Consider the following 25,459-nt stretch of genomic DNA (forward strand, 5'->3'; position numbering starts at 1 on the left):
GATGGAATTGTTGGGGGTATGGATATTTGTGGGTTACTACAACAGGAGCATGGACTCTCAGGTCTCACAGTCGTGCCCTGAGAACCCCAGCTTGCACCCTGAGGATCGACTTCTGATGAAGGTCAAGTGTTCTCCCTATTGTCACCGCCCTCCAAGGCTGGAGCTCTGGTGCCTCTCGATGAGGAGACCAAGACCATAGAGCTGGGGATCTATGGGGATCAGACCTGAGCTCCATCCCAGCCAGAGCCTCTGCTTATCCATGAATCTCCTAAATTCAGTATCCTCGTGCCTCCCCTGAGGCCCACACCTGATGCTTCCTTAGATCCAGGGATGTCTCGGGTCCCAGCTGGACAGCCATCTGGGCCTTCCTGTCGTCTCAACCCCACTGCAAGGTGACATTCGTCTGGAAGGCACACAAAGGATGTCAGGTCCCTACTTGCCAGTCGCTCCTTGACATGCTGTCCTTGGAATTCCAGGGGCAGGAAAATGGATGTCTGGAGCATCTATATGCCTTGAGTCTCTTCCTATGGCTCTCACTCTCCCCCACTTCAGTACCTCACCCTGCCTCGAGTTCACCGGCCATGATCTGGCCAGCTACTGCTGCTATGACAAAAAAAGCCGGAGAAAATAGCTTCTAAACAACAGTGGTTTCCCTCTCATAGATTTGGAAGCTGAGAAATCCTAAATCGAAGTGCCAAGTCGAAGTGCCAAGAGGTTCAGTGTTAGTGAAGCCATTATCTGTTTCTCAGAAGGATCTCCGGCCTCTGTACTCACATGGAAAAGAGCCATGGCATGTTCTGGGCCTCTCTTATGAGGAAAAAACAAATCTACCAATGGGGCTTCACCCTCCCTCCTGGTATAATCCTTTCCCACAGGCCCCACCTCCTAACTCCATCCCATAGGGTAAGACTTTGTCGTGGGCATTTGGGAGCACAGACACGGGTGTCTTCAGCATCCTCCAGCCTCCTACCTGAACAGTCACCTCTGTGCACATGTCACATCTGATGGGGCAACTGGGCATATACTGACAGGGAGTAACCGAGTGGTGGGTTTGGGGCCAGGGCAGTCAGCACTGTTTGGCTTTTGGAGGTAGCTGTGAGGTGACTTCTCCCTTAGAACTGGCAGGAGAATACTCAGCCTGAGGCACACACATGTCACACCTGACACCCAGCAGAGGAAATGTGGCCACAGCTGTTGTTTGGAAGAGTACCAGGTGACTTGATGTCACAGATACCGGGGAGACAATGCTTTGGTGGTTTGTGCAAGATGGGGGTCAGGCCCGTCTGTCCTGTCTGCACTCTCTCAAGCTTAGCGGTGACCCAAGGAGGAGCAGCTGCTGGAAGCCAGCCTTGTGTTCTGAGTCACCTTTCCGTTCAGAGAGGGGAGCTCCTTTGTCAAGGCACACTTCCTCCCCTGCCACAGACACCCATGCGTTCTCCAGTGGCTCTCTGAAGTAGGTAGGGGCCTGGTGCCTTTTTCTCGTTTTATTGCTGAGGAAACTCAGATTCATAGAGGGATGGGGAGGAGCAAAAGCTTGCCCAGCAAGTCAGTAGCAGAGGCTAGACAAGAAGATTGTTCCTTTTCTGGGATAGAGCCCCTTCTACCCTGCTCAGAGCTGCACAAGTTGAATAGTGGCCATAGCTGGCCACTTACCAGGTCATCTCCAAGCACCAGATGCTCTGGTCCTGGTGTTCCTCTGCACATGCACACTGCAGGCACACGCACACTGCAGGCAGGTGCCTGGGTAAAGCACCTGGTTTCTGTCCCCTTCTGTGCTGTTGTGTCCCTGAGCTCTTATGTGGGGTACAGGGGTGGGCGGTGTTGTGTGCCACACCTTTTAAATTTCCACCTCAATTCCAGATGATGAGAACCCCGAATGAGCAGCTTACAGGGTCAGAGGCAAGGTGACAGCAGGCTGGGGGGACTCCATGTGCTATATTGCTCAAAGCTAGAATAGCCTGCCTGGGTGGGGACCCTGCCCCTGGCTCCTTGTTCCTGTTTTCTCTATCCCTGGGGAAAGAAAGAGGCAGAAACAAGAAGGGCACCTAGCTTGGGGTTGGGGGAGAGCACCTAGACAGGGGTGGGGGAGGGCACCTAGCTGGGGGATGGGAGAAGGTACCTAGCTGGGAGTTGAGGGAGGGCACCTAGCTGGGGGGTAGGGGAGAGCACCTAGCTGGGGGGTTGGGGGAAGGGCAACTAGCTGGGGAGTGGGGGAGGGCACCTAGCTGGGGGGTGAGGGAGTGTACCTAGCTGGGGGTGGGGGAAGGGTCCAGCCAATAGAAGCCCAGGAACCCTGGGACAGCTAGGGGCAGCCTGCTAAAGCTGAGGCCTGGCATTCAGCCTGCCCCATGCAGCAGCTCCTGGGTGAAAAGCCATTGATTGCGACAGCAGGCTGTGGAGGTGACATTTCTTTGATGGGCTTTCCCTGTGTTTAGGGAAGTGATGTACAGTAAGAATGTGCAATTCTTCCTGTCAGTCCCCTTTTCAAAAAAGTTACAAACAAATCACAAGAAACACGAGTGAATGAATACCACGAAAAGGCAAATGACAGAGAAGTCTAGATCTGCTTTATCCCATAGGACAGCCACTGGCCTCATATAGCTATTCTACATGTTAGATGCAATTAATGAAGATGACCCTGTAGCCACACTGGCCACAGTCCAAGCGCTCAGTGTGGAACTGCACTGGGTCTTCCAGCTTGCCGACATCACACGGGATTCTGGAAGACAGCACTGGATAGACTACAAACTAGGAAAACCGACCAGCAGCCACTCACTAAAGTTTGACCCACCTTTGATTCGGTTCCCAGATAAAAGACACACACATCCATTTATAAGAAGCCTTGATAGCACTGGAGTGGGCAACTGTCAGCACTGGAGTGGGCAGCTGTCAACCTTCTGTGGCTCTTCGGTCTACTTCTCTGTCAATAACCCCAAGTTATGATTTGCCAAGCTCTGCCTGGGCCACTCTTGCTCCAATTGGCCAACCCTCATGGCCATGTTTACATGATTCACCTACCCCATGGTGTCTTCTTCCTTCCTCCACCTTCTCTCTTCCTCTCTGTGGTCCTGCCTCAGACCCAAAGCCCAGGGAACCGAAACTCCGCCTGTCTCTTCTGTCCAGCCACAGGTTGTAGGCAGATCTAGTCAACCAATAGTTTTAAATTAAGGAGCAAGGTTACATAGCATCACTTGGTGTACGTGATGATCTCCTTCCTCGTCCTTGGGGGCCAATTTAGCCTTACAGTATATAGTATCAGACCCAAACCCAACAGTTACCTTTATAATATGCAGGAGACAGCATCTCTACATTTATATAATCCCACAATTCTGTCTGACAGGCTTCTGGCCCTATGGATATATGAGGATATAGGCTTCTGGCCCTATGGATATATGAGGATATAGGCTTCTGGCCCTATGGATATATGAGGATATTTTCTCTACTTTTTTGTTTGGGCTCGTGGTTTCAGGTTCCCATCATGGTCACCAGGTTCTGATGCTTTGGGGTCTGTGTGTCAGGGTTGAGCACCATGGCAGGGACAAGAGTCGATGGCCTCATGAAGGCTGGAGAGCAGGGATAAAACTCACTTGTGAAGTAAAGCACCCTTCCCCCCACCCCACTGCCACCCAAGCTCATGGGACCATGATCCATCAGTTCAGTGAATGACTGAACTGATAAGGGCAGAGTCCTCATGACCTGTCACCTCTCACAGACCTTACCTCTGAACTCCACTACATTGTGCCTTTCACTCTCGGGTTTTGGGGAGACCCTTCAGATCCACTCTGTGATACTGAAGCACAGAGAGAGCAAGGGGACTCAAGTGTGGGGAGCCCCGGTCCAGTCTGCCTCCTGGCTCTCTCAGGGTGTCTAGGGTGCTCCCAGGCAGTAAGCTAGGCTTTTAGTGGGTCCCACCCCCAACTCTGTCCCATTTCACACAAGAGACCCAGACAGGCAGGAAGCAAGTAAGCTTAAAAGGTGTGTTCCTTCACTTTTGTGTCTGTGCATATGTGTGCATGGTGTGTATATGTTCGTGTGTGTGTGTGTGTGTGTGTGTGTGTGTGATGGGGTATGGTGTGTGTGTGTATGTATGCACATATCACATATGTGTGCCCTGTATGTGGAGATCTGAGAACAGCCTTCGGTCCAGGAGCCTCCTGCTTTTGATTTGAAACAGGGTCTCTCCTTGTCCTGAAGTTTCACCAAGTATGCTAAGCCAGCTGGCTAGTGAGCTCCAGATTCTGTCTCCATCTCTCACCTTACCATCTCTGGGGTTGCAAGCATGCAGCACTGCACCCAGCTCCTTGTGTGAGCTCTATCGAGGGAAGCCGGGATCTACCTTTGGTGAGGGAAGCCCTTTACTGGCAGAGCCTCTGTTCTACCATCATAGTTCCTCCTGCTATTTCCCCCTGTTATTTTCTAATAACAAATATTAGTATGGATACAAACTTATAAAAGTACAATGTGGGGCTAAAGAAATGGCTCAGCAGTTAAGAGCACTGGCTGCTCTTCCTAAGAACCCAGGTTCAGTTCCTAGCTCCCACATGACAGCTCACTACTGTCTGTTACTCCAGTTCCAGGGGATCTGACACCCTTACATACACATATGAGCAGGAAGAACACCAATGTATATCAAATAAATCCCTTTTTAAAAATTTAAGACAAACTTTAAAGAAATAGTACACTCTGGGGCAGAGCAGTGGTGGTACATGCCTTTAACCCCAGGGCTTGGAAGGCAGAGGCAGTAGGATCTCTATGAGTTCGAAGCCAACCTGGCCCACAGAGCAAGAACAGCCAAGGATACACAGAGAAACCCTGTAGCACACCTCCCCTGCTCCCCAAAGAGTGCAGTCTGTACTGAAAAGTGTAAAGGAGACATAAATCTCTGGATCTTCAGTCCACAGTACCCTTCCCTCCCCAACTTCCTCCCCTCTTCCTCCCTCCTCTCACTCCTCCCTCCTCCCCTCTTCCTCCCTCCTCCTCCCTCTTCTCCTCTCCCTCCCTCCTCTATCTCCTCTCCCTCTCCCCCCCCCTTCTCCCTCTGTATTCAGCACCACCACCACTCTGTCCAGCAGAGGAACTCGGGACACACACCGTTCTGTCTTTTTGTCCTTAACCACCCCAGTCATCCCTTCCTCGTCAGCACACAGCCTCCTCTGCGTGTTTGTTTTTCAGTTGCAGACTCTGCCCTCCATTTCCCCCTTATCAATGGGCATGCAGGTTGTTTCCAGGCATTCCTCCTATACAGACAATGTCCCAGTGACTCCAGAGAGTACCGGCTGTCCCATGAGTCACTTTGCCCATGGCAACTCCAGTAAAGGGAATCCTCCACGGCTGCTGGGTCAAAAGCCATGCGTGGCTGCAATTGTGTTCTGTTACATGGTTACCCTTCGTGGAAGCTGTACCACCCCATGTTCCCGTCAGCTAAATGCAGAGCACTTTCAGAATAATGTAATGGTTGTACATTATTCCAGTGTTTACATTAAGTTCAGCATCTAAAGTTGCTCTATAGGTCAAGTGTGGATGGATATTGTCCGTTGCCTCTAACACCGATGTGTCTTTATACCTCATTCGGGTTTTTCTCCTCTACTCCTGCTCAGTGCTGGGCCTAGGTTGTAGACATTCTCAGCACCAAAGAGAGATGGGAAGGAGGGAGCCATGTGGGTGGGACTGGACACCTTCACCATTCCATTTTTCCATTCTCCTCACCTGTGAGTCATGCCACAGGAAACAGATTTACATTCTGGATGGCCTACCATAGAGACACTTAGTCCAGAGAGGGCCAAGCTCTGTGGATGATGGGACTGTGTGGTGTTTCTCGGTGCTTCTCAGCTGCATATAGGGAATCCTCTTAAGGAGACCTTGGCTTTCTGGGAATTTCCAGCCACCTTTGTTACCTCCTCAACAGACAGTGTAGTCACACGATTCAAAATCAGAAAGGATAGCAGGGTGCCATGAAGATCCTCCTTCTCTCCACCACCCTGCCCTCTGTCCCTGCACAGGTGAGATCATCCTGACATGGGTGTGTGGCACGTGTGCTCAGGGCTTGTCTCTGCCGGGGCCTGGTACCTTTGAGGCTTTTACCTTCACTCCAGACCAGTACACGCATCTCTGAATCCTGCCTTCTTCATCCCATCTCCACATCGAGTGATGTTTCTGGGTGTCTCTTTGGGGTGAGCACATGTACCAGCTGCTCTTTGTTTTAAAGATTTATTTTATTTTTAGGTGTGTGTGTGTGTGTGTGTGTGTGTGAGAGAGAGAGAGAGAGAGAGAGAGAGAGAGAGAGAGAGAGAGATAAAGGTGAGTGCCAGTGCATAAAGTCTAAAAGACATGTCAGGTACCCTGGAACTGGAGTTACAACTGGTTGTGAGCCATCCAGTGTGGGTGCTTGGAACAAAACTCAGATTCTCTGCAAGAGCAGTACACACTTTAATAACTGAGCCATCTCTACAGCATGTTAGTTGTAACATTTATTTCAGTAGTATTGTGATCAGCCTTAGAATGGGCAGGTCCTGAATCAATAAAATAGGTGGATGGATGGATAGATGAATGATGGATGGATGGATGGAAGGATGGATGGATGGATAAACAGACAGGTGGGTGGTACCCATTATTGAGCTGTGCTTCCACTGAAGCATGGTCTTAAACTCTCACAACCAGTAAATAAAGTACTCAGGCTCCTGCCTCCAGTTAAATATATGCACAGAGAAACAAAGACAGGAGCAGTCACTTGTAAAGACCACCCAGCTGGGACTCTTTCTGCAGGCTGCCTGGTTTTCAAGTTCACACCCTGTGCTAGTTAAGTCTTTTTTTTTTTTTTTATGTCAATTTGATACAAGCTATGGTCATCTAGGAAGAGGGAACCTCATTTGAGAGAGTACTTCTTAGTTACTTTTCTGTTGCCATGACCAAGGCAACTTATAGAAGTCAGAGTTTATTGGGGCTTACAATTCCAGGGGTTAAGTCAGTGACCATTATGGCATGGAGCATAGCAGCAGGCAAGCATGCAGGCAAGCAAGCGATGTTGGAGCAGCAGCTGAAAGCTTACATCTTATTCCCAAATTGTAGGCAGAGAAAAATTGCTAATTAGGAATAGCATGGGCTTTTGAAACCTCAAAGCCTACCAGAGATACACCTCCTCCAATAAGGCCACACCTCCTAATCCCTCCCAAGTGGTTCTGCCAGCTGGAGACCAAGCATTCAACTATATGAGCCTGTGGAGGCCATTCTCATTCAAACCACCACAACCTCCATCAGATTGGCCTGAAGACAAGTCCATGTGGCATTTTGTTGACCTGCAATTAATGGGGGAGGCTCTAGCCCACTATGGGCGGTGCCACCCCTAGGCAGGTGGTTCAGGAGTGTATAAGAAACAGGTTGAGCAAGCCAGGGAGAGCAAGCCAGTAGGCAGCTTACCTCCATGGTTCCTGCCTCTGCTCTTGGTTTAGTTTCTGCCCTGACTTCAGTGATGGGCTGTGATCCAGAGCTGTAAATCAGATAAACCATTTCCTCCCCCAAGTTAGTTTTGGTCAGTGTTTTCTCATAGCAATAGAAAGCAAACAAGAGCCCAGCCTAGACACCAGGCAACACAGAACACAACCCTTCTTCAGACTGATGGCCAAGAAGTGGCATAATCACTGGGACCCCATGAGAGTTGACAGTCCTATTCAAGACTCACGGAGGAGTCGAGATGTAGGGTAAGCCTGGTCAGGTCAACCATGAGCAGGGAGGGCTAGAACCTGTGATCCTGAAGAAGTTCTAGAGGAAGCTACAAAGACTCAAGTCGTGAGGTGGGTGTCTAGTGAGAGGGTGTATGGTGAGTAGGTGTCTGGGGTGCAAGGTGATGAGAAAGCAGCCAAGGATGGAGACAGACAGAGGGTGTGCCACTGTGAACAGGTTAGAGCATCTGAGAAACCAAGCTTGGGGCTGGCCTCCTGTAGTGGGGGCTGCCATCAGAAGAGCCTGAACACTGAAGCCAGTGCCTCTGTGGCCTCCGTGGGGCCTGTGTGGAAGTGAGTGTGAGTCCAACGGGAGGGCTGGAACCCTAGGTTCAGTAAGGTAGGGCTGGGAATTGGGCTGTGGCTCACTTAGGAGAGACAAAGACCTCTGTAGGCAGACACAGAAAGCGGGAAGGCTTCTGACTTGCCAGACCCCTTGATGTGGGCTGTGACGTATGACCTGAGGTGACCTGGTCTGCTCTCATTATTTCCGGCGACCGGAAGACCTGCTTGAGCTGACTTCCCCTCTGAGAGGCTGTGGGCAGCCTGCAGAACTGGCCAGTGCTGGGCAAAACTGTGCAAGGCCTACCTTACCATGCAAGGTTTTCAGTGTTTGGGGGGCCGGGCCTGATCCAGTCCTGGAAGCCACAAGCACCTGTGGGTGCTGGCCCGGACTGTGAACAGTCATTCCACCCTGGATATGGGCTGCAGGTGTCTGTGGAACATTGGTGAGGGTTTAAATCCAGCTACTTCTCCATCCCACAGGCCCTGAAGCTCTGATTTAGCTCCTGCTGCCCTGCAGCCTGGGCCAGATCAGGAAAGGCAGCAGCTGGGGCTATGTTGTGCACACTCAGTGGGAAGGGTCTGGCAGAAGAAATGAAGCTGGCCTGGCCTCCTGCCTTTTCTTGGCTATCTTCTGGGGCAGGGCTAGCCCCTCTAGAAAGAGAAGCCTTCAGAGGTCCACAGCCAAGGGTCAACTAAGTTGCAGAGACATGGAATTCCAAGGGCTGGGAGGACCTTCAGTCCTTGGCCTGAGAGAGGCCCAGTCGTGTGGAGCAACAGGCACAGCTGTTCTCCCATGCGGAGCACCCCCACAGACATCATTAATTGAGCCCCACATTCTTGCTCTGGTGCCCTCAATTTAAAGTTAGTCTGAGTACTGTCAACAGCTGGGGTTCATGTGGGGAAATTCAACCTACCAGTCACGTGAGGTTGAGCCCAACCGACGCCTTTTCCCGAGGAAGATTTTCCTGAAGAGAGGAGAAATGAGATGCCTGGTCCACAGTCAGACACCATGCCCGGTGCCACGCCTGCTGTGCCAACAACAGCATCTGTTATGAACCACTCTGCTCATGAGTCCTTGTCTCCCATCATTTCTACAGTGTAACTCAACCCTCAAACAAGCTAGTTTGCTACAATGTCTCCAATTATTGATGCTCTATAGAAAACTGATGCTTACTACCTTAAAACATGTTTTGTTTTGTTTTGTTTTGTTTTTATTTTGTTTATGTCCCCCCTGGCTGTCCTGTAACTTACTCTGTAGAGAAGGCTGGCCTCAAACTCACAGAGATCTGCCAGCCTCTGCCTCCTGAGTGCTGGGACAAGAGGAATGTGCCCCCCTCCAGACCCTCAGCTACCATAGGTCTTGTTAACAGGAACTGACTGGATAGGTAGAATGCAGTTTGTCCATCTAAAGCAATGCAACCTGTCAATATGAAACAAAAGGTTGATAAAGAAGCCCAGAAAGACTCTACTAGTCACCATGGTGATGCGGGTGAACCTCGAGAATGTTATGCAGGGTGGAAGAAACTAAACAGTGCCCAGGTCTGCTTACAGGAAATACTTAGAAGAGGCGAGTCTGTGAAGGGAAGAAACAGATGAGTGGGATGGGGGGACTGGGGGGCTGGGGAATGGGGACTGACTGGTGGCCGAAATGTCCCAAGACTAGTGGTGATGGCTGCATGGCTGTGACAATCTTAGAAACCATTTGTTAAGACACTTTAAGAACTATTTTAAAAGTGACTGCTTGGTCAGCATATTTCTAGAGGTGGTGCGTGCCAGCACTCGGCTCAGCGTCTGTCTGGAAGAAATACCCCGCAGATGTTCCTATGAGTGCTGCAAGCTGTAGGGACCATTCAGCCTGGGTGGGACAGAATCCCTGGGAGGGAGGTCGACATTCTGTCATGGCAGAGTTGAGGAGGGCTGTTAGGGGAAAGGGGTTGTCAACCACGGCCTTGCAAAGTACAGAAAAAGCAGGGGTCTCTTGATGAATCCTAGACCTCACCAACTGGTGAAAGTGTCTGGCCAGCAAACCCTGATCTTGTCTCTGCCTCCTTGGCACTGGGATTATCTCTGCACGTTGGCATCCCCAGCTCAGACCCTCAACACAGCAAGCACTTTATCCGCTGAGCCATCTCCCCAGTCCTAGCCCCACCCTCTCTGTTCTAGAGGGCTTACTTCCCAGTCCTGCCTGTTGTCACTTCAGCCTTGCCTCTGTCCTGAGACTGGTCTGAGGCCTCCATCTCTTTTAGCAGGTGCCATTTGCTCTGGACAGTGTTGTCTGCTTTAGCTCTTGCCTTACCACTAAGGCAGATGATATGGTCTCCCTGTTTTACCAAGGACAAGAGGCTCACAGGGTAGGGTGGCCCCAGAATAAGGCCCTATCCCTTCCTGGGACTGCAGCCTGTCGTTGCTACTGTGGGAGTCCCAAGTCCGGGCTTTCAGATCTGATGGCTTTCACTATCAGCTGCTATTCTTTGCCCCAAGTTCTACAGCAACACAAGAGAGAAGAACATTTCCCAATGATCTTCTTAGGGCTTCTGCCATGATGCCCTTGAGATGGCTGTCCAAGCTGCTCCCTAAAAGTGCTCTGGACCCCAAGTCTGCCTGAAGGATGGACTCGGACTCCTTCTTAATATGGATGTGCAGGCTTCTGGCCTAACTTCAAAGCTCTGAGGATGCAAAGCACAGATGTCATGTCATCTGCAGGGGAATGGCTAATTGCTGCCGAGACTGAGCTGCCCGGGGAGGTAGTGAGCTCCCGGCCCCAGAGGTCTAACATCAGATGGGCTGAAGGGGCTGTACTGGCAGAAGGAACCAGGTTGAGTTCCTCAGACTACCATCCCCCAACACCTCAGAGAAGCGTGTAAGCATATGGGCTCTCTGTTTTTTCAAACAAATGTTCTGAGCATGGGGCTGAGGAGATGGCTCAGCAGGTAAAGCGCTTGCTGCCAAACCTGACAGCCTGACTTTGATCCCTATGACCCACAGGATAAAAGGAAAGAACCAACTGGCCTCCCACAGGTTGTCCTCTGATCTCCACACTGTTGTAGCACATGAGCTCCCCCTCCACACCCGTACAAAACATCATTTAAAAATGAAAACGATTCCAAGCCCAGAGAAACCTACAGGAAACAGCAATGGCCTTGTGTAGCTGCAACCCAGCTTGTGACATCCCATTATGTGGCACATTGGCCTTGGGTCTTTCTTTTTTCAGTAAGTCTTGGAAGTCTGGTCGAAGGTTCCCTTACCCCTGCTAGGGTGCCCCCAGGGTGCACCCTCACCCACGTGCGTAAGCTGTGTCTCAGAGCAGATGCACAGCTGTTCTGAGTGTCTTAGGAGCCAGCATGGACGTAGTATGTTTATTGTTCTGCGTGTTCTGGTGGTTTTGTTTGTTTGATTTTTAGGACTTTATCTTTGGGCTCCATTCCAGACTCCCAGGGTAGCTGCAAGAACGGAACAAAGCATTCTTATGGCAGTGCCTCTCTCATCAACGGTGAACACTGTGTCTCCTGTGTCCCCCCCCCCCTTCCCTTTCTTCTTTCTCCCTGACTCAGTAGAACAGAGTTTCAGGCTTTGTGGGGTTTGTTTGTTTGATTGGTTGGTTGGGTTTTGTTTTGTATTGTTTTTTTCCTTATGGTCCTCAGTGACTTATTCTCAGAGCTGAGGACTTACGTCCCTTTTACCTCTGCCCCTGGGGTGAATAAGCAACGAATAGCAATGGTGTCTTTAGGATTTGGAGAGTTTCTGCAGTGGCTGATATCAGTGCCTTGTAACAGCTGTGGCAGCCAAGGGTTGACTGCCCAAAAGCTTATCTGTCCATTTCTTATGGATGGACACTTGGCAGGGGAAGTGGGGGGGGGAGGGGGTGATGTGTGTGTGTTCATGTGTGCATCCATGCATGTTCATATGGAGGCCAGAGCTTGATGTTGGATGTCTTCCTCCATCATTCCTTATTTTTTGAGATGAGATCTCTTACTGGACCTGGAGCTTGCCATTTTGGGTACGTGGGCTGACCAGCTAGCTCCAAGGATTGCATCTATTCCCCTCGCTCCAACACTAGGTAACAGATATGAGCTCTCACACTTGTCTTTTCTGTGTGTGAAGGGGATCTGAACTCGGGTCCTCCTGCTCACACAAAAAGCGTGTTACCTTCAGCCAGCATCCTGCCCTGGAAGCTGCTATGGTGGTTTGAATATGCTTGGCCCCAGGGTGTGGCAGTGTTAGGAGGTGTGGCCTTGGTGGAGGAAGTGTGCCATTGTAAGCATGGATTTTAAGACCCTCCTCCTAACTGCCTGGAAGGCAGTCTACTAGTGGCCTTCAGATGAAAATATAGAACTTTTAGCTCCTCCTCCACCATGCCTGTCTGGGTGCTTCCATGCTCCCGCCTTGATAATGGACTGAACCTCTGAACCTGTAAGCCAGCCCCAATTAAATGTTGTCCTTATAATAAGAGTTCTCTTGGTCATGGTGTCTCTTCGCAGCAAGGCAAACCTAACTAACTTAGACAGCTGCTCTCTCCCACCTGCACCCCCACCTCCACAGCACACGCTGCAGCAGCCTTGTCACCATCTGCAGCTGAGGAGATGCTGGGAGGTAAGAGAGACAGCATCTCGCCTCTCAGATCTGACAGAATTTCATGTGAATAGCCACCACCTCCATTCTCAGGGCACATCCTCCAAGTCCTTGCCTGAGGAACAGTCCTCTTAGCTTCTGCCTGTTTGGCTTCGCAGTAAGTGAGATACAGAGGCATGAGGCATGAGATGGATCGGGTGGGATGAGCCAGCAAAGTGACCACCAACATTACTACCTAGTAAGGCCTACATGAACTGTTCCCATGGGCCAGGCTTCACCAGCTCCATGTAACAGATGAGAAAACTGTTGGTTGAAGATAATTTTCATCATAGAAGCGATGTGTAATCATTACAATGATTTGAGCCACCCCATCCCCCACCCCCTACCCATCTCAGAACTGTCTATAATGACGCCTTGCATGGCTGTCTGGAAGGTATTCCTTGTGCATATGCATATATCTCTATATCTCTTCCTAAATAAGACTGGGGGGGGAATTATCGAATTTTCTTTGCCAGCTACTACAAGTATGCAAGTGTGAAACTTAAAAAAAAAAAAAAGGCACCTTTTTCTAAAGTTAAAGGGGATATATGTGTGGAAGTCAGACGACAAGTTGTAAGAATCAGTTCTTTCCTTCCATCATATGGGTCCTGAGATTCAAACACAGTTCTTCAGGCTTGGCAGCAAGCCCTTTGATTCACTGAGCCATTTCATTTACCCAATTTTGGGAAACTCTTCAGTGTAGTAGTTAGAAGTACAGATTCCAGTGCCTGACCCTAGGGTGTCTCATTTTGGGACCCTTAACTTGCAAGACCCACAAGGACCCTCTCTCCGAGTCTCATACATGGCTACTGGGGTTGAGGTTGTGTCTTTGGGGGACACAGCTCAGCCCGGTGCAGCAGGTGTGAGAGTGGCGGAGCTCACATCGCCTCTGTGAAGCTCTTCCTGCCTTCTCTGCTCCCTTGGAGCCTTGTGCAGAGAGGGCCTGGGCCTTCCCTGACTCAGCATGGTGGGGTGAGGTGGCATGACTTTCCCATCTCTCAAACCGTCCGGGCTGTGTCTGGATCTACACAAGAGGTCTCAGTTCTCCCAGTAAAGCTCCACGGAGCTCACCAAAACAGCAGCCAGCACTGTCCCTGGTGGGTGGCAGCCAGCCAGAGCCCCATTCTGTCACCTGACTGCTCTGCCCCCCAACAGTGTTTCTGCCACCTTCCCATTGAGGTTCATGAGGCCTGAGGCAGCTCCCAGACCTTGCTCACTGTCCCTGGAGGCAGCTCCGTCCTTCCTTGCAGAGATGCTCAGAACATCCCAGGGAAGCTGGTGCCAAGGAACACTGTGGACTCCTTGGGCAGCTGACCACAGGCACACAGAGGCAATAGAGTGTCCCTAGACATCTGTGAGAGGGGACCACTGGGGGCCACCGGAGCCAATGCTTGCACCATGCACCAAGGGATATCTGTCTTGGAGGGCTTCTGTTTGTGGCATAGCATCTTCATAACCCCTGGCCTAGACCTTTTACACTGTCAACTCCGTTCACGAAGGCCCGTCTCTGTCACATGTCATGCCTGCTTGCTTCTTTATCTACAATCAAAGATTTCAGGGTACAGCAGTCTCAGCATCTGCTGTCAGGAGGGAGAGCGTGGGCGTCAGAGTCTCTGCTCTTCCAAACAGATGACAGGCACAGAGCCAAGAGGGTTCAGTGACACTGACAGCAGTAGTTACAGCCACAGGCAAAGCTCGGAGAGGGCCGGCTCAGCTCGCAGCAACTCAGAGGTCGCACCTCCTGCCTGTTGCCTGTGGACTGTTGAGAGATCAGTTTTTCTGAGTTCCCTGCCTCTCTTTAGCTTGGTCATGGCAGGCAGATGCCAGGAAGATTTGCCCCTTCTGTCTCTGTCCTCTTCTCACATAGTATGATCTACACACACACACACACACACACACACACACACACACACCCAAGGCCTTGGCTTCTCTGCCTTCTATATCTTGCCTAGAGACAAGGGCTATGACCTCATACACAGTTCTCTAGGCCTAAGGGCTCAGAGCCAGCTTCTGTCATGTTTACTCTCAGAATGGACCTTGAGGGACCTCAAGGAGCTGACTTCCCTGGAAAGCATCTTCGGAGGCCATTTTTGATTGGTCCATGGTGCTTGTCACCGCCAGGTGTGTGCCCCATGCTGGCCTTGCCTATTCACCCACCAGCTGCATCTGGGGCATAAAAGAGCATCCTCCTTGTCCTCCTTTCTTGTCACGTGCTCCAGAAAATGGGATTCTCCTGACAGCCGAGTTTACATCAGGCTACACATCTCTAATGCTCTTGATCTCACGGGTTGCCACCTCGACCAGGTGTCTCGGATGCAAGATAGAATCACAGATGTGAGTGCCATTCACTGCGATTGGATGTGCTGAGTCCTCATAACAAGTCTAAACAGTGGGGTGAAGGTGGGGGTTATAGCAGGAAGAGAGCTGAGGGGTAAATAAGTCCTGCTGAGTTACAGGTAGGCAGGGTGTTAAGTCCTCAACAGTCACTGCATCAGACTGGCATGGTAATCCTGTGAAACAAAGACTTAAAAAAAAAAAAAAAGTAATTAAACTGAAGCCCAGAGAGGTGACTAAAGTCACATAGCCTGTATTCAGATCCGGGCAAGTAGGCTCTATCTCAACAGGCCACATGGGATGCGAAGAACTTTATCTTAGACGGTTTCCTAAACAATGAAATTAAATGTAAAGCACGCGGAGGAAGTGGAATTTGCAGTGAACAGTCATATCCACCATTTACCCTTAATGTTCTTTGTTTGCATCATTGCATGCCTTCATCCATCCTAAGTTCACTTTATCTTTGTGCGTCCAGAGAAAATCCTAGGCCTCCCTGAGTATGTTAGCACGTGGGCTGTTAACTGCAGAGTTCAGTATTCGATGACTGTTCATGACTGCTTTAGTATAAGATGGATACATAAGCCAAGTAAACAAACAGGCATATGTAAACAGACACCATCTGAACTTCACATTGATTCATGCAAATTGCTTTCTCTGCCCGTGGCTTTGATTCAGCGTGGGATTTTGTGATTCATCCACGTGGTTATTCATCAGTAGACCTTATTGCTAGCTGTTGCCTTGTATAGGGAGCCCAGCCTCTTCATTCTCCTCCCATCCATGGGTACCTGGACCAGTTCTGAGTCATTGTAAGTTAAGCTTCTGTGACCATCTTCTGACCGATCTTTTGATAGATGGGCTTTCGTTCCCTTAGGGAACATATCAAGGAACCTGCCACGGAGCCTGTGTGCTCAGGTTATGACAACCTGCCCTGTCATTTTCCAAAGTGGTTGTACCTGTTTACATTTATCCTAGCAAGTCTGAGAGCCTTCTCACACCTGAACCACCCTCAGCAAAAGTGGCAGAGGCAGTCCGAATTTCAGGCAATTCTTTGGTGGCACCTTGTGGTTTTAATTTGCATGTCCCTAATGACCAAGGGTTTTCACAACCTTTCACCTGCTTATTGGCCCATGTGTGTTGCCTTTGGAGAATCTTTTCAGATCTTTTGACTTCCCTTTTTTTTTGAGGGACTTGCCTGTCACTCATGAAGTATGTGGTTTGCAGGTATTTCTCCCCAGATTGACGGGCAGAGGTATATTGCGTGTCTGTGTGCTCTTGTATAAGTGCATGTGTGTGGAGGGCAGAAGACGAAGTCTTGTGCTGTTCTTCAGGAACCTTCCACCTTTTTTTTTTCTTTTTTTTTGAGACAGGGTATGGTGGTTTGAATAGGAATGCCCCCATGGGCTCACAGGTTTGAGTGCTTAGTCATCAGAGAGTGGCCCCACTTAAGAATTAGGAAGTATGGCCTTGTTGGAGGAACCGTGTCACTGGGGGTAGACTGTGAGGTTTCCAAAGCTAAAGCCAGGCCCAGAGGCTCTTTCTCTGTCTTCTGCCTGGGGGTTCAGATGTAGAAGTCTCAGCAACTTCTCCAGCACCATGTCTACCTGTGACCCGTCATGCTCCCCCTACCATGATGATAATGACCTAAACCTCTAAACCTGTAAGTCAGTCCCAGTTAAATGCTTTCCTTTATTCAAGTTGCTGTGGTCTTGTCTCTTCACAGCCAATAGTAACTCTAACTAAAACACAGGGTCTAAAACTCACCAAGGAGGCTGCCTGGCTGGCTAGCCCCAGGCATCCATCTGTCTCTACCTCCTCAGTGCTGGGTCTACAAGTATGTGCTGCCTTGCCCAGCTTTTTAGGTAAATTCTGGGTATCAAACTCATATCCTCACACTTGCATGGCAAACACTATACCTACCGAGTTGTCACCCCAGACTTGGGCAGATGTTTTCAACTCTAACAACTATTTTTCTTATACGATAGCTGCTTTCCGCATCTTCTCTCTCTCATATACCTTAGCCTATCAGCTGAAGTGAGTTTTTGGCAAGAAAGACAAGGTCCCCATGGGAACTACAGGCAGACAGGGAACTCAAGCAGGAGCCTGCAGAAGGATAGGTTCTGTGGGGGTGATAGACAGCAGCCTTTCAGGGAGGTCCTTTCAGGATGAGAATGTCTTGAATATGAGGGCACTGGCCTGAGTTCTTAGGAAGTGGGAGCCACAGCGGCTTCAGAGTAGGGGCACACAGTGTTAGGTCCCATGACTCAAGCTAGAGCCTGAAACAGTTTCTACTTGGTCAGCCAGGAGCAGCAGCCTGCAACTCATGATGAGGGGAGGACGGTGAGGATTGTGAGGGAGAGGGAGAGGCTCTGCCTCTGACACTGCTGTCACCTGAGCCTAAAATGCTCTCAGCCTATATTTTCAATAAGGCCCAGCTATTCTTATATTTTTGGTTGCGAGCCTATCCTTTAACAGCTGAGCCATCTCTCCAGCCCAGAACCAGTTATTCTTAAGAACCCAGTGACCAACCTGTGTCACATTGGATGGTGCAGGTCTCTCTCACTCATAGAGGCAATTACAGGGGTGTGGACACGCAAAAATAAAGCTAGCTGTAAATCTCAGCCTGCCAGATGTTCTTCAATGTAAAGGTTTCAAACCCCTTCATCAGGGATCCTCTCAGATGCTGCTATGCTTCCTTCAGTCCACTGGGACTGAAATTAGCTGCTGTGTCCACTCTACTCCTGTGATATTTAGTTCCTTCTTGTACCGTAGCTGGCCGTTCTGGGTATGTCTTACTTGTTATGACGACAGATGCCTTCCGTGGAGACTCACCTGGGGAATGATGTCCTTCCCCAAAAGGGCCCTAACCACATAGATGCTAAATGAACAAACAGGGTCACTTCACTCTACACTTATTGTCCATCCTCCCAAAGCCAACTATAGTGTCTTAGGGTTTTACTGCTCTGTTCAGATACCATGACCAAGGCAACTCTTATAAGAGCAACATTTAATTGGGGCTGGCTTAAAGCTTCAGAGGTAGAGTTCATGCTCAAGGCAGGAACATGGCAGCATCCAGGCAGGCATGGGGCAGAAGGAGCTGAGAGTTCTACATCTTCATCTAAAGGCTGCTAGCAGAATACTAGGATAAGGGTCTCAAAGCCCACACCCACAGTGACACACCTACCCCAACAGGTCCGCACCTTCTAATAGTGCCACTCCCTGGGCCAAGCATATACACACCATCACACTCAGGATGGGCTGACCATGTGATTCTATGTCCTGTTCTTAGTCCTATTCCAGATGCTGGCAAAGGAGAAGGAGAGGACGATGAGGAGAAAGACGGCATGAGGCTTGGTCTGTCAACCACCCCGAGGAACTGCATCCCACGCCGGGGCATCAGTGTCCTGGAGAAGCTGGTGAAGACCTGCCCTGTGTGGCTGCAGCTAGGGCTAAGCCAGGCAGAGGCTGCCAAGATCCTGCAGCAGGAGATGGCTGGGGTAAGTCAATTCTGTGCACCCCGGGGAGGCAGGTACAGCTGTGAGGGGCTCAGAATGCTCCCCACAGAAGTGCCTTCATGCAAATAGCTGCTTTCTTTCTGCTCTTCTCTTTGCTTCTGTCTGTTCCTGTGCCACAACCAGCAGTATGGGGCAGGGTGTGCTGGCAGGGTCTCCTGAGGCATTCAGGCACCAGAGATATAGGATTGTGCTGGCTTTCTCTGACTTTGGGAGCTAGGCCACTGACCAAGGACAAGGGTTTCAGGACACATGATCTACCTGCCCCTTGTTTATGGACAAAGATAAGAGGCCATGTGGTTCATCAGCAGATGTTCTGGAAACTTTGAGGTAGGCAAATGACCCTAAGTTTCTGGGGCTCATTTTTGTCTCTTTGAAATAGGAGCTTTAAAAATCTCTCCAAGTGCTGGTCCTAGTACATGGGAGGAGAGAATGAGCAGTAGTGGGTGGGTGGATGGATGGATGGATGGATGATGGATGGACAGATGGATGGACAGATGATGAATGGATAATGGATGAATGGATGGATGGATGATGGATAGATGGTTGACAGATGAATGATGGATGGATGATGGATAATGGATAGATAAATGGATAATGAATGGATATTGATGATAGATAATGGATGAATGGATGATGGATAGATATACAGATGAATAGATAGATGGTGGATGGATGGACGATGAATGGATAATGAATGGATGGACAGACAGATGGATGGACAGATGATAAATGGATAATGGGTGGATGGATGATAGATAGATAGATAGATAGATAGATAGATAGATAGATAGATAGATAGATAGATGATAAATGGTTAATGGATGGATATGGATGGATGGGTGGATGGATGGATGAATGAATGGATGGATGATGAATGGATGGTATAGATAGATGAACAGACAGATGAATGATGGATGGATGGATGATATAGTTGGATGATAGATGGTAATAACTAGAGGATAGATAGAGGATAGATAGACAGAAGATGGGATATTGAGTATGAACAGATAAGGTGATGGCTAGATAGACAGAGCTGCCAGATGACAGTTGATAGAATGAGTCACAGCATCGCCTATGTTCCTGTCACCCCATACATATTTTCTCAAATGCTACTCCCTTTTGAAAATAGCATGTAATTTGTTTTAATTATAAAAGTGATCCATATATGCATTCATTATCTTTTAAAAAACAAACTGGACAGAAATGAACAAAATTGTCAGAAGTAAATGTCTTATAAAGGTTTTTCCCACCTACTCCAGGCCAACTCACTTCCCAGAAGGCATTTAAAAAAAAAAGTTAAAGCAAAATATTCATCACATCACATAAAAAGAGACATTTAAAGTGTACCACAGAAATTGAGTGCTCTCTGGGTATTACGCCACTACTGCCTCCATCTGGTCCTAAGGCATTCTTGTCACCCTAAAAGACAGCCCAGTTCCCATTAGCAGCTTCTTCTATCCACTTCTCCTCTCCACCCCAGCGCCCACTGTGCTTCTGCAATCATCTTGACAGAGGCCAATGTTGTATCCTTCTTGTGTTCACACAGCATCCCGCACGCTAGCAGCCATATTTCCCAAGGGTTCACTGCATCCCAGGCTCTCTCCCACTGTCTGCTCAGGAATGAGCCATGATCTCCTAACTACCTACACTGGTTGTTGCTACTTCCCTGGAGCCACAGGGAGGAAGTGGCAGAGCTGGGATTTGAACCTCTGCAGTCTAAATGCTCCTAGACTTTATCTTTCAGTGTCTGTCTAACACTGGGGACTCTTGCTTCCTAGATGTTCTCATCTGGGTATGGCTTGTGACACTTCTGTATCTCCTGGGAATCATCCTCAAGGCAGGACTTGGGGCACAGACTATTGCCACAAAATAAATAAGATCCATGGAGCTGTCATTTGTGCCTGAAAACTGAGGTGACTGGAAGGCAGGGGGTCAGAGTCCCTGCCACTCTGCCACAGAGCATGCAGGGCTGGGAAGGTGATAATATTCCTGAGCCCACCCAGCCCATTCTAGTCCATACATGGGTGAGCCTGGGTGTCCATAGATGCCTCTTTCCCCACAGGAGTGCACAACAAGAAGCAGGAGACCAAAGATGCCGTGACTCAGATAATACCTGCTATGAATCCCTTTCACTAAAGTGACTGGGGCCCACACAGTAGGTACCCCTAGCAGCCTGTACCTTCCCTCATCCATTCTTAGAGGAAGCAGCTCAAAGCAACTCAAGAAGCAAGCTGGTGGCTGATGCATTACTGTTGCTTTTCTGTTGCTGTGACAAACGCTTTGAGCAAGGTAACTTACAGAAGAAAGAGGAATAAGAGTTAATCATGGAGAATGGCTACTGGACTAGCAAGCTGAGAGTTAGTATCTTGACTCATAAGCACAGATGCAGAAAGAGCAAACTAGAAGTAGGTACGACTTTTTACTATCAAAACCCACCCCAGTGTCATATTTCCTCCAGCAAGGTCACACTTCCTAAATCTCCCCAAACAGTGCCATCAACTGGGGATCAAGTATTCCAATGCCTGACGTGTGTGTAAGTGGGTGGGGGGCATTTGTCATTCAAACCACCACAGCTGGCCATCCAGAAGGCTGTGTCCTGAGTGTGTGAAGATGGGTCTAGACTGAGTTGTGAGGAACAGATCCATCCTTTTTGCCCTCGTTAGAATACTGATGGGGGCTCACACTACAAACTGGGGCAATAGAAGTTGTAGCCTTGTCAGAAGTATTTCTCTGGTTAGAGTGGGGCTCTGCGATAGTGTGTGTGCTGTGCTTAGCAAGTACCCCATCCTTGTACCACCCTTTCTTCAAAAAGCACAAAAACTTGACAACTCGCAGGCCCCTAGGGGTCTGTTTGTTGTTTGTGAACACCAACCCTGTGCTGTCCAGATGTCGAAGGCTCTGCCATTGACAAGCCATGAGGAGGCCTGAGTTCAGATTGTCAGCACCAGCCTTTTAGAACCTCTGGTGTCCTATAGAGAGCTCCCAAGAAGCAGCAGAAAGAGAAAGAGATGGGCAGGGGTTATACACACTAACTGAACCCCCTTGAAGGCAGTGTGGAGAACACCGCTGGGACTCTGTCACCTGAGGGTCTGGGGACTGTGTGCTGTTCATCTGTCTGTTACTATCATGAAGGTTAGACGGTTCGTTTTACAGTCTTTTCTCTCTGCCTGTTCTGTGAGAACAGCTACCTGCCAGAATCTGCGCTGGCTGCAAGAGGCCAGGCTAGAGTCTGGGAGTCTCGGGAAGGCCAGGTGCTGAGCAGAGAGGGAGTCGGGGGGATTGGAGGGATGGGATGGTGGTGGCAGCGTCACCTGCTTCAGGTTATGAGGCTAGTGAGTGGCAGACCTATGTCCAGGCCTACCTGAGCAGAGTAGAGACACCAACAAAGGAGGAACAAGAAAGAAACAAATACACGCACCCTCATATCCCCATAGTGCATCTGCACATTAACCGTGGATGCAAAATATTGGGGGGGCAGGACAGTTGCATCAGTGCAGACCCTAAATGGTGCCACATAACTCCCATTTACACAGCACCAGGCTGGCTTAGAGAGAACAGATGACCCTGGGGTAGTGGGTGTGAGCAGATTACAGTGAGATGCAGGTGTCTTATCTAAGGACAGGGACATGTTCTATAAGATGTGATCACCGGGCTATCTTATCCTTGTTGAGTCAGCAGCATCCCATAACATGCTTGCACAAGCTTAGACGGCTACCTGCTGATATTATTTAATCCTTGTCACCATTTCTGACAGCTAGGCATAATCAGCATCCCCCTTTCCAGATGTGGACGCTGAGGCACAGAGATGTTGACTCTTTTGCCTAACATCACACAGCTAGGAAAAATGGGGCTGGTGATATAGCTTAGTGGATTCAGGCCAGCTTCGACCACAGTGTGAGGCTCCATTCCATAGAAAAGGGGGGAGGGGAATACCCATTGGGTGATCTTCAAATATTCTGGGAAAGCCCTTTGCTATACAGTGTGGCTCCCATAGAACCAGTGCAGTGATGTCATTATTTTGAAAGAGACAAACATTATGGGTGGTCCCTGAGTGGTGAGACACAGCCTAGAGATCCGGATTCACCTCCCGTTTCACCTCCTGCAGCATTGTGAGAGGCAGCCTTTTGTGTTGCCGGGAGCCAGCTTACTTGTCCCCAGTGTCTGTGTGACCTTGGCCACATCCACTTCCTTCCCCAGGACCTGCCTCAGTCCTAGCAACCTCTTCTCTGATAAGGAGTTGGGAACACTGTGGTCCCCTTTTTAAAAGGAAAAATAAAAAAGTATGTACTCAGCAACAGGGCAATCAGAAAGTCGTCTCTACTTCTTCTGCACTCGGACTGGTTTGTTGTTTTAGTTAGAATGGCTTTAGAGTTATGGAAAAGTTGCAAGCATAGAACAGAGAGTGCCCTGTGCCCTGAGAACAGAGCATGCCCTGTGTCCATCCACACGCGAGCTCCCCTGCTGACAACAGCTAACCAAAACTTGCCACAGTTACTGTACCAGTCCTGGTACATTAGCATCAACTAAAGCCTGGACTTGGTTATACCGGATGCCCTCTGTCTGCACCAATACCCTCTCCAGAGCAGAGGCAAAGCCAGTGGCGGCCCATCATTCAAAGGTCCCTTATTATATTGTTTTTGCTACTGTGATGAATTCCTGAGAGAAACAGTTTAAAAGATGAAGGATCTATGTGGGCTCATGGTTTGAGAGATCTCAGTTTGTGTTTGGTTAACAACATTGCTGTGGACCTGAAGCGAAGCTGAATTATGGCAGAGAGCCAATGATAAGCAAAGCCTGTCATCTCACGGTGGACAGGAAGTGACAGAGCAAAGTCCATCACCTCCTGGTAGACAGGAAGTGGTGGAGCAAAGCCAGACAGGAAAGGGCAAGGGACATATAAGGACCTGCCCACAACTCATCTACTTCCTTTAGCCAAGCCACACTTCCTAATGTTCCCAGAGCCTCTGAATTAGCTCTAAGTCAGGGACCTGGGCTTCAGGTCTTCAACACATGAATCTGAAGGGGACATTTCCTATTGGAACCACAGGAGGTACCAAACGCCCTCTTTCCCTACCACTCTTTGGAAGGAAAGTCACTCTGCCGTAAGCAGGGTGTATACCCTGCCTCCTGGATGGCAGGACTCTAAATGGCACTGGGATTCTTCCTAAGATTCATCTCTTATCTGTTTACTTAATCACAATAATATGTAATCATGAGACTAGTTTTATACCTTGGGTGCAAACTACCTTGCAACCTTGTGTTTGTACCCCAGCTTTAGAGGCCAAAGGTCAACTTCCTGTGTTGTTTTCAGGTTGGTTTATTTCTTTGTTTCTTTGTTTCTTTGCTTCTTCCTTCCTCCCTCCCTCCCTCCCTCCCTCCCTCCCTCCCTCCCTCTCTCTCTCTTACTTTCTTTCTTTTTCTTCCTTCCTTCCCCCCCCTCTCTCTTCCTTCTTTCATTATTGAGACAAGGTCTTATAAAATCTGGGGTTCAATAAAGCACTAAGCTAGCTGTCCAGTGAGTCCTCGGGGATCCCCCACCTGACTCTGCCTCCCCAGTACTGGGATCACCACACTGGGCCCTTTGCGTGGGTTCTGGGAATTGAACTCAGGTCCTGATGCTTGCAAGACAAGCACTTTGCCCACTAAGATAGCTCCCTAACTCCTAGTTTGCAACGTTTGTAGAGAGTTGTCCACAGAAGTCTCTCAAGTGGCTTGTGATGGTTAGGTTTTGTCAGTTTGACACAATCCAGGGTCGTCTGGGAAGAGGGAACCTCAATCGAAAAAGTGGCTCCATCAGATTGGCCTGCAGGCAACTCAGTGGTGCGTTTTCTTAATTAATGATTACTATGGAAGGGCTCAGTTCAGTGTAGGTGAGGCCACATCTAGGCAGGCGATCCTGGGTTGGTTAAGAAAGCAAGCAGAGCAATTTCATAAACAGTGTCACTCCTTGGTCTCTGCTTCTGTCCCTGTGTCCAGGACCTGCCTCCACTTCCTGTCATGGCTTCCCTCAGTAACGGACTGTGAACAGTAAGGTGACATAAGCTCTTTCCTCCCCAAATGACTCTTGCTCATGCATTTGTCACATCAATGGAAAACAAACAACAATGTAACTCTTGCGTCTCTTTGACCCCAGCACCCCACAATTGTGTGTGTAGGTACCATCGCCTGTTTTCTGTTTGAATCACTTTATTGTTTTCTGACCATAGAAGATACTGTTATCTTGTATTCTGTACTGTCTGCCCTCAGCCCAGGACCAGCCACATCCTGTGTCTCCAAAGACTTCTGCTTCCTTTGATTAAGGAACTCTCCTAGAAGCCAAGGTCTGTGTGTGACCTGGATCTGTTGCTATTGAACTGTCATCGATTCCAGCTTGAAAGGCAGAATTTTTATTTTATTTTATTATCTGTTAATGGGAGAGGGCACACTTGCTCTGGTGGGAGTGGAGAGATCAGAGGAAACATGTAGGAATTGGTTCTTCCCTTCCACCGTGTGGGTTTTGGTCATCAGGAATTCAGGTCATCGGGTCTGGTGGCAAGTGCTTTTCCCTGCTAAGCTATCTCACTAACCCTTTCAAAGCAGCCTTCAATGAGAGAAGCCTCTTGAGCATTTCTCTTTGGTAGTGAGGATTTAGCTCAAGAGAATGCTAGGGGAGTACATGTTGTCAGATGGATTGGCAGACAATGGTTCTGGTTCGGTAGGGTACTAATTCCATTCAGGCAAGGTTCTTTGATCACACAGGGTTCTTTGATCTCATCCTTTTGGCACCCCTGTAGAACAGGGACACAGGCTACATCCACCCTTAGGAAACAACCCTGCAAGGGGAACAAACACTTGGCTTGAGTTTAGCTTCCAGGTGTGGTGCCCTCGCTCAATTCCACCACTGGCTGCCTTCAGAGGCCCAAAACTGACTGCATCTCAGCCCCTAATCCAAATGCTTATTCCTTTGGCTTGTCTTAAGAAGCTAGGATTCTTCCATCTAACCACATCCCCAGACCTGCTGGGCCA

The 25,459-nt window shown here is 49.2% G+C and overlaps 1 protein-coding gene across 1 annotated transcript in view; it reads left to right on the forward strand.

The window, feature by feature from the left end:
• Positions 1-25,459, forward strand: part of Rin3 (Ras and Rab interactor 3) — a 103,148-nt gene that overhangs the window by 11,401 nt on the left and 66,288 nt on the right. The window contains exon 2 of the mRNA XM_021201894.2: positions 18,229-18,436. Coding sequence (XP_021057553.2) covers positions 18,229-18,436 — 208 coding nt within the window. The remainder of the gene's footprint in view (positions 1-18,228; positions 18,437-25,459) is intronic.

The sequence above is a fragment of the Mus pahari genome, chromosome 7, assembly GCF_900095145.1.
Source record: "Mus pahari chromosome 7, PAHARI_EIJ_v1.1, whole genome shotgun sequence".
NCBI lineage: Eukaryota > Metazoa > Chordata > Mammalia > Rodentia > Muridae > Mus > Mus pahari.